This window comes from Miniopterus natalensis, chromosome 16, assembly GCF_054644295.1.
Source record: "Miniopterus natalensis isolate mMinNat1 chromosome 16, mMinNat1.hap1, whole genome shotgun sequence".
Classification (NCBI taxonomy): domain Eukaryota; kingdom Metazoa; phylum Chordata; class Mammalia; order Chiroptera; family Miniopteridae; genus Miniopterus; species Miniopterus natalensis.
Genome location: NC_142096.1, coordinates 5561894 through 5571226, shown reverse-complemented (window position 1 = coordinate 5571226; position 9333 = coordinate 5561894). Strand labels below are relative to the sequence as shown.

The 9333-nt window shown below is 55.7% G+C and overlaps 1 protein-coding gene across 2 annotated transcripts; it reads right to left on the bottom strand.

Moving 5' to 3' along the window:
• Nucleotides 1-556: 556 nt before the first annotated feature.
• Nucleotides 557-7936, bottom strand: OSR2 (odd-skipped related transciption factor 2). Of its 2 annotated transcripts, XM_016198474.2 has the most exons (4): nucleotides 7596-7936; nucleotides 2945-3712; nucleotides 1897-1996; nucleotides 557-1144 (listed from the first exon to the last, which is right to left on the bottom strand). In XM_016198474.2, the coding sequence occupies exons 2-4, from the start codon at nucleotides 3598-3600 to the stop codon at nucleotides 962-964; spliced, it is 939 nt and encodes a 312-aa protein (XP_016053960.1). In that variant the 5' UTR covers nucleotides 3601-3712; nucleotides 7596-7936; the 3' UTR covers nucleotides 557-961. The 2 variants fall into 2 exon arrangements, with proteins under 2 accessions (XP_016053960.1, XP_016053959.1); XM_016198473.2 differs by lacking the exon at nucleotides 7596-7936 and having other exon boundaries at nucleotides 557-1062; nucleotides 2945-3686.
• Between the last annotated feature and the right edge of the window lie 1397 nt (nucleotides 7937-9333).

Here is a 9333-nt window from a genome sequence, read left to right as displayed (position 1 = left end):
GCTTCTGAAGGCTGTCCTGGAGGAGATCCTCGACCTCTCCCCTAAGGGCAAGGTAAAGTCTGCCTATCGTGCTAAATCAGAGTGTTCAAAGTCTAATGGCAAGAGAAGCTGCCCATCATAAACTTTGACGACAGGTCAAGGACTTCAAAAAAAAAGTGAAATGGGGAGGCGCTCCCCTGCTCTTCCTCAAGACTCTTCCCACCTTGTGCTTTTAAGTAGGTCAGTCATCGGACTTGCAAGTCATTCACAATTATTACGTTGCTTTTATCCGAAGGGGTAATACACGAGGAATTAGAATAAACAGAAGGAAATAAAACCTTAGGGGAGTCCGTGTTTAATATCTTTGAAACACAGAAAGACGACACAGTTGTCCAACTCCAAACTGCCACAGTAGGAAACGGGAAGAGCCGCCGTTCCAGTAGGAGGACTGCGAGTCCTATTCTCAAAGCCTGGGGATAAAGTACACCCTTGAGTACCGACTGTTTCGGAGGCAGCCCACTCTTCCAGGATACAGAGGAAAAACAGGGGTTAAACAGCAAGACTCTTTGCAGGAGTGTTGAAACAAACAAGAAAAGGTTTTATTTTGAAAATACAGTCTTTAAAGATAAATTTGGCTTCCATTTTCCATATCTAGGTGCATCCAACAAGATACAAAACCAAACAAAACGAGGAAACCAAGACCCACGACATTATGTACAGAGCTCTAAAATGAGCTGTGAATATCTACAAGAAACTAGCATACGCTGTCTGTGAAGGGATGTACGTGCGTGGCTTTCCTTTCTACAGTTCTCAGTTCTCCAGAAGCTGAGTTAACTCCCTGGAGCTGCAGGTGCAGCTGCAGCGAGGACAGAGCTGGGGTCAGTGAAGGGCCGGGGGTGGGAGCCCCGGGGAGGGGGAGGCGTGGAGAGGTGTCTGGGGCGGGGGGCGGGGGGGGGGGGCACGGGACAGATCCTGGGCTTCTCTAGAAGTCCTGCCGCGGGGTGTGAGTCAGGCTGTGCCTCCGCAGATCACAGTTTCGCCTGAACACTTTGCCGCACTGCTCGCAGCTGTAGGGCTTGATGTCTGTATGGGTGAGAAGGTGAGTTTTCAGATTACTTCTCTGATTAAAGGTTCTTCCACATGTGGGACATTTGTGTGGAGATTCCTGTTCAGATGTGAAGCAAGCAAAGGATTAATCCTTCACACCACCACCGCACCCTTCTCAATAGTTGTCTTATTGGTATCACATAACACACGCACAACAAAAGAGGGGGCCTGCAGGGACAGATCTGCGGCCTTAGTCCCCCAGGCACTGACACACACGCCCAGGCCCACACCGAGGCCGATCCCACTGATAACTGTGTGGTCGCCGCCGTGGGCTCTACGACATGTCATCGCCGTGTCTCGGGCAGGAAAAGGGGGGAAGGAAAAACCCTAATCCTCCCTTAAGGAACGACATTCTCCCGGGTAATAAGTCTCCTCTTTGCTGGGAAATTAAACTATTCCTCAATGTTCTGAAAACTACAAATTATGAGGCCCCTGGGAGAGAGAGCATATGGGATTTCACCGCGCCTCCATTATCAAAATTACCTTTATTTCCTCCCAGACACGAAAGCCTTACATGCAGGGCAGATCGGATGAAAAAAATAATAATTCTCAAATTAGGATTTAGAATAAAGAGAGTGGCCCGTTCTTTAAGGAAATATAAAACTGTTTTATGTTAAATAGGATTCATTTTATGTATTAAAGAAAAAAAACAGCAACAACGCGGAGTGCTGCTTTCCCCGCCTAGAAAACTGATCTAAAGAGAGTCCTTTCCAGAGAAACACTCTGTCACCGAACACCTTTTGTAGAGCAAACAGGATAAAACGGAACCAGCCACTGTTGTTTTTTTTTTTAACAAGAAAACAAGCTTACCTGCATGTGTAAAGTTTTGTGAACTGCTAGAGTTCTAGACTGACAGAATCCTTTCCCACACTCCTGACATTTGAACGGCTTTTCTTTGGAATGAATATACCTGAAAATCAACATAAGGCTTCATTGAAACGGCTTTACCACCACGGTGGGGAGTTTCTTTTTTGACAATTACTGAAACCGAAGCCATAAAAGGACCAAAGAAATAGGATGCCCATTATGTACGTTTTTAGATTGTATTTTTTCCCCTGTGTAATTCTGTTTATGGTTAACCTCAACTAACAGACCCTTGCACACATTCCCTGGACGTGGGTTTTATGCACACTTGACCGCCCTCTCCGGCTCTTCCGGAGCTCTAAGTCCTGCCGAGGGAGTCCTCCTTGGACTCGATGCTTTTGCCTGGGATTTAAACTGGCAAAATCAAGGCCGGGACGGGGCAAGGGGGGCTGACTTTACCAGCCCGCAGACCTTAGGTAACAGCAAGTGGCATCGGAAGAGATACCCAATCCCCAGTCCCGGGAAGATTTTACAGGGCGAAAACATTTCTGTTTATAGTAATTTCTCCAACTGCCACTGCTTAATGCAGAGTTTACCGTCCTGGGTGGAGGTGGGGGACCGGGGGGTAACTGTTTAAATTCAGTGATCTCAAGACCTCCACAAATAAAGTTAAAGGGAAGGTCGCGGTGTGAGGCTCTGGGGTGCACCGTGGCGTGGGGGTTAGGAGGTAGGGAGGGGAGGGAACCCAGTGGGGTGGCCCTAGTGGGTTTCCAGGAATGGTCTCAAGGCTGCCCTTGTGGGGTTTGGGGCGCCTAGGCTTCACCTGCCCCACCCCAAGGGCGACCTGGAGGAAACTGAGAAACCAGTCACAGCACCGAAAGCCACCCACCGGGTCTGGACTGCCTAAGGGTGGCCGGTGGACGCTGGCCCTGGAGGGCTCTGGGGGCGCACCCTGGTTCAGAGGGCGTTTGGGCGACGCTGGGAATGTCCACGGGGCTGCGGTGTCCTGGACCAGCTCCCCTCGCCTCCCTCCCGCGCCACCCTCCCGGCTCACCTGTGGTCGCGCAGATGGTCTTGCCTCCGGAAGGCCTTGTGGCAGATGTCGCAGGTGTAGGGCCTCTCGTCCGTGTGGGTCCTCTCGTGGATGAGCAAGTTGTAGGATTTGGTAAAGTGTCTGCCGCAAAACTTGCAGATAAACTCTTTTTTCGTTTTAGAGGGCAGCCTCCCTCGGGAGGGCTTTCTGTCCGGAGTCAATTTACTGAGGCCCGAGATGGGGCTCCCCAGCCCGGGGCTCAGCTTGCTCAGCTCTCCCATCTTCGGGGGGTCCTCTTGCGTGGCGGCCACGGCCAAGTTGGCAAAGTCAAAACGGGGCCGGTCCTTGTGCAGGGCGGGGAGCACGTGGGCGATGGCCCCCTGCTTGGGGTGGAAGAGGTGCGTGGTGAAGGGCAGGGCCTGGAAGGGGAAGCGCGCGTCCACGAGGCCCTGCGCCGCGGCCATCTCGGTGATGGTGGAGCGCGCGATCTCGTGCACGTTGGGGTACCCCAGCGTCCAGTGGTTCATGTGCATGGTCTGCACGGCGCTGAGCCCGTACAGGCCCTGCAGGTGGTCCACGGCGGCGGGGAAGGTGTTCACGGCCTGCAGGAAGGAGTAGTTGGTGAGCTGCAGCGACGGGTGGAGCGGGATGGGCGCCGGCAGGGCCTTGCTCCCCATGGTCGGGGCGGACGGGGGGCGCGGGGAGCCGCCCCTTTCTTCCAGGACTCAGAGGCCGGTGGGTGTGGGGCTCCGGTGAAAACCCAGGGAGACGACGGCGCGCAGAGACACCCTAAAAATGACAGGGAGAGGGAGGGAGCGTCGTGATTGTTATCCAAACCAGCTCGGTCTGAACTTTGGCGCCGGCGCGAGTTGCCACACCTCCCTCCCCAGTCCTCCTTCCCACCCAGGTCCCCCCAGGGGTGGCGAGGGAGCCCCAGCGCCTGCCCCGCGAGTCCGCACTGAGCTCGGCCCAGGCCAGGGCGGGGACAAGGTCCCCTGGCGAGCTGGGCGCCCGCAGGAAGGTCAGGCCCCGCAGGGATGGAGCAGAAGACGCAGGTCCCGGGAGAAAGAAAGTGGGGCAGGGGCCCCCAGCAGAGGCAGCGCCCGGCCCAGCCCGCCCACCTCACCCTGCCTGGCGAAGCGCAGTCACCCCACAGCCCTGGATTCCGACGCCCCGCAGGCCCTGGCTGAGCCTCTGCCGCCCGGGCGCCGGGAGCGGCCCGGAGCAGCGCGCGCTCGGGCCCGGTGCGGGGGCTCCTCGCGCTGCGCCCCGCACTCACCCCGGGGTGCTCCGTGCTCTTGGGCCCTGGGGCGCTCCGAGGGGCCCGCTTCGCCCCGCGCTGACCTCGGAGGTTTTCATTTCATTCCTCTGCCTCCGTCCCATTCATCAGCGGTGACGGGCCGCAGGAAAGAAAAGTGACACCTCCGGGGCTGGGTTCGACCGGGAATCGCCTCCTCCTTCCCAGGGGCCGTCCACTCCCAACCCCCCACCAAGATCCCTTCCAGATGGTTCGGCTCCCGGAGAGAGGCTGGGGGTGGGCAGAGAACCTCCCTGAGGCCCGAACCCCTTCTCCCGGGTTGAGCGCCAAGCTCCCGGGAGGCCCGGCGGCTTCCCGACCTGGTACCAGGAGTGGCTCCCACACGGAGGAGACCTCAGGAGTAAAGAAGAGCAGAGCCGGGGCTCCCGGGGGAGGGGGGGGGAGCACGGGAGACCCGGCGGCCGGTGCGTGGGGGGCCTGCCGGCCTGTAGGGAGCTGGTTTATCTCCTGGAGACGTGCGCTGCGGGGCTCCTGCCACCTGGACGCCGGGCCGAGGTCTGCGGCCTGGGCCTAAGCGAGGCGCACACGCTCTGCTCTCCCTGCGCGCCCAAAGGCAACACGGAGGTCTGCCTTCGGATCCAAGCTCCCAGAAGCACCTCACCTGCGTTCCGGGGGGGCCTCCCTTCTCCCACTGCCAACCCCCTTACAGCGCCGGGTTCCTCCCGCTCGGCAGCGCTGCACCTCGACTCTGAGGGCGGCTCCCCGGGTGCGGGACTCACGGCCTCCAGCCGTCCCTGGAGACGGGCAGGCCGGCCCATCTGAGCCATCACCCTTCCCGCCGGCTGCTGACACCCGCAGAAAGGTGGGGGAGTTCGCTCAGCCTTCCCTCCCCACGCACCACGTCTGCGCCTGGATTTTCTTTCTCTAGCGCGTGGCGCTGCCAGCGGCTCTGAGCGCAGACTTAGGGGGCCGCGCTCATGGCACGGCGCTCTGGCAAGGCCCGACCTGGCTGCCTCCTCGAGGCCCACACCTTCCCTCTCTCCTCCTCCGCCTGGAAAGGCTCGGAGACAGGGATTTATTAATGAACCGCTTCTGCTGGGTGGTAGGCGGTCTGGGAGCCCAGGCCCCGAGTTAATGAGAGGTGTGTAACCGTCAGAGGGTCTCCGTCAGACCATTCAACCGAAACCGTAAACCTCCTTTCGAAATAAACTTTCCCACCACAAATCACGATTCATTTTTGTTCGGTGGCAACTCCTCCAGCCCTCTCCTAGAGAGACTGGAAAAAGGATTCTGCTTAACATCCCCGGTAACCTATCTGATGACTTCCTCTCCCATTAAAATAAATTACACCTTTCCGTATTTCCTTCTTTGTGCATAAGGAGGATTTCCCAGAGATTCCAAATATTATTTTTCCCCTAGCGTCAAAAAGCAGCCTTCTCCATAGAGAGGAAACCAAAATTATTATTTGGGTGTATTCCCAGATTTCTTAGAAATAAATACAGGAGGCAAGCACAACTCCCACCATGTTCTATGTGTGCATGTGTGTGTGGGGGGGTGTTGTCCATTGAAGGACTACCACGACTTGTGGTTTCGATTCAAAATACTCGAAGTGAACTCTGCCATAAAGGTTACACGTTAGTTCCGCCGGCGGAAAGATGAGTGCCTTCCCTTTTCCCCCAATGGTTCATAACGCAAAAATGAAAGATTCTATTGTAATTCAGCTTCGCGGTGGTACACAAGTGCCTTGTGACAGTGTGTGTTCATTTTAACTTGCAGGGCAAATGGTTCCGTCAGGAAGAGCAGACCCTTGGTGACTTCTGAAACCCTTCTACAAACAGAACCACCCTAAATATCCAGCAAACTTTTTTTTTTTTTTTTGCCATAAACAATTACGGAGTTTAGATTTCCACTCTCCCGCAGAGTTGCTGGAAATATATGTCAAAAAATATTTAAGTCAATGCAGAGACCTGCAGTACTTTCGTTTTGTCTGGAGTGGAGCATGGAGCTCCCATGCTCTGTCTCAGGCAGTAACAGTTACCGTTTGCTGTCATTTCTCCGCCACACTGTTTAGCACCATTGGCTACTTTTAATTTTGCAAGGAAAGAAATTTAAACCAATGAAAACACATCGCGATTTCAGTGGAGCTGGGGTTGGTTTTCTTTCATCAGTCTTCTTCATAGGAATTCCCAGGCACGGACAGAAGTTTTGCAAAATTTAGCTCACTGGCTGTCAACAAGTGAGGTGTGTACATACTAATTTCAGTCCAGTGGAGCTTTCAAAGCATTGGAGAGAAAATGGTACGTGGTAATTGATAAGGAGTCTGGCTCTTAGGTAACAGTGTTACTGCACCGAATTATCTAAAAATAATATACAGTCAGGGGTCATCTGCTAGAACCTGTACACTGGTGTCTGGGAGAACTGACGGATAGATGGATGGGCTGGCCGAATTTCAGCCCAGGCCACAGTGGAATTTTACATAAATCAGACAGCTACCGTCCAAGTGGATCTAAGGAGGTCATTTTAAAAAATAAAATAAAAATGGCCAGGCTGGATCAGGTGAACTGAGAAAAAAAAAAACGGTCGCGAAGTTCCTGCCCCTGTGCAGCGCCTCTGCCTGCCCAAGGAGTTAATTAAATTAAGATGCCTTCCGCGGCAGGGCTCTGCTTCTCTCTGCTCCCTCGCTCCCCCTGCGCGAGTAATTTTCTCGTTCTGCTCGGGACTGCAGTTTGTGTAGCCGAGAAAGTAGCTGTCTGAGGCCCTCTTTTGTTCTCTGCTAACAGGTAGGCAGACAGACGCGGCGCTCCCTCCACAAACACCTCTTCTCGCTCCTTCCTACCACCGCCACTCCTTCCCCGGTTGCTATTTCTGGAGAATCCGAGCGATTCCGACCCCGGGGGGGGGGGGGAATCGGCCTTCTGTCCCCTCCTCCAGACCTGGATCAAGAGGCCAGCGCAAGGCTGGAGAATTACCTAGGACTGAACTTCCCGTTGGAAACGGGCGAGCTCGACAGGCTCCGTGAGTCCCGGCCCGTCCGCGCTGCGGCGCGCGGCTGCCCTGGGACCTGGGACCCGGGACCCGGCGCGCGGCGGCGGGGTCGGGAACACCCCGGGGTAACCGGGCTCGTGTCTCAGCGTGCGTGCGCGGATCAGCTTTTATCAGAAGACGCGGGGAATGCTTAGATCAAATGTCCCAAAGCAAAACTAAAACCAGCACATGAAAGTGAGTGTCGCTGGGTGTTCGCTGGGAGTGGCACGCCTGGGACCCGACAAAGTGAGGAACAATGCCCCGGGACTGCATCCCTATGATCTCTTTCCATAGTTTCTGAACTTGCGGCTCGCCCGGCCCCCCTCCTGCATCCCCGGCACCCTTCCTTTCTCCGGGAGGCTGCAGCCCCTTCCCGGGGCGGACACTCACCTCCCGGGGAAAGGTCCGCCGGGGCAGCGCCGCTCAGACCCGGTCCAGGCAGGGAGGCGCACAGCTTGGAAAGGTCACTGGGTCCACGCCGGGCAAACTTCTCTTTCCGCGCGGAGTCCCGGGAGCCGCCGACATTCTCTGGAGCACCACGGGCCACAAAACACGAGCGCGGATCGTCGCCTTGGCCGGAGCCTGCGGACGCGGAATGCGCGAGGACCCCGGGCGCTGGGCGCGGGCGCTCAGCGCTCGCCCCGCACCGCGCGCCTCCGCGCGTCTCTCGCCGACTCGGGGTTGGGTCGGAGCCCGCGGCGGCGCAGGGCCATCCCCCTCCGGCAGCGAGCGCGCCGAGCTCCGTCCGCGCCCGCGTCCCTCCCTAGGCTGCTCGCGGCCGCGAGTCCAGGGCTTTAGTAGCGGCCCCGCCTCCCCTCCGGGCGGGCGTCCCGCCGCCGCGCGGGGCCCGCGGCTCCCTGGCTCCGCCTCCGCGCCCGGCGCCCGCTAATGGTCCACTCTGTTTACTTGTGTTTGGATAGCAACTGAGTCTTAAAGGCGCAGGTTTGCCCGCCGTTCCCCAGTCGGAGCCGAAGGTGACTCAGTTCAAAGCTCAGGCGCGGGCGCGGCGCCCACCCCTTTCCCTCCCTGGGCCACTTTTCCTTATATTGTTACAAAGTGAACAACCGACCTTCTGCCTCCGAGAGACCCCCGCAGAGAAACTAAAGGGCATTTTGTCGGTGGACTTGGAGCTCTCGGCGAGTGTAACAAAACCATCTTCTTCGTAGGGTAAAATCAATCAGTTCTGGATTGCAATCTTCACCACGCATCACCCCCCCCCAATTTAAAATACAGTGTTGTCCATACTCTTGGCCAACCTTTGACTCTATGTATAATCTGCTTTCATCTGTGTTTGGAACAAAGTTTGTTTTTGAGGTGACAATGGCTAATTTCGTAATTACTGGAAAGACATAGGTGGAATGTCCCAGGAGAAATTTCTCCCAATATTTAAGCTTTAATCAGCCAACGTACATTTCACAAGCGGTTAGCGTCCTTGGCTAAAGAGGTGGGCTTCTGCATGCCACCCACTGGCAGATAAAGAATCCATCTGGAACTGGGGAAGAACAATCCTTTAAAAAGTTTAGGAAAATACTATTTTTTTTTAGCGTCTCAAAACATGAACATCTTCATTCCCAGCCAAAAAAAAAAAGTGGAGTTCATTGTTTAGTCGCCAGCAAACTTAATGGAATTTGAAGTGTAGTGATACATTGTTCAGGTTCTTCCCAAGGTTCGGTCCTGTGAGAGAGTCATTGCAGAGCGCACTCCAGCTACTCTGGAAGCAGGGTGACCGAGCGACAGAAAGGGGATGACACGCACTCATCTTAATCAGCCTCTTTCCAGATGAGATCTGCCTGAGCACCATGAGCGCGTCCCGGAGGCGCGCCGCCCGAGGGGTTTGCCTCAGCCCCCCTGGCAAGTCCACGTTTGGGGGACGCAGATCTTCAGGCCAACAGGCTGTACAATTAGAGTGCTCAGCCAAAACTTGGTTTGGGATGTGCCGCCTCAAAGAACAATGACAATAATCTCAGGGAAGTGGACAAATATAAGTAAAAGACGAAAAACTGTCAAAAAGTGACCCAGTGACTGGGGGCAGGGGGCAGGCAGAAGCTGCGAGATGCTAGTTTTTGAAGATACAATGCTATCGTGTTCATGCCGAGGTGGGCAGAATTTTTCGTTCCTTTGGGGTAAA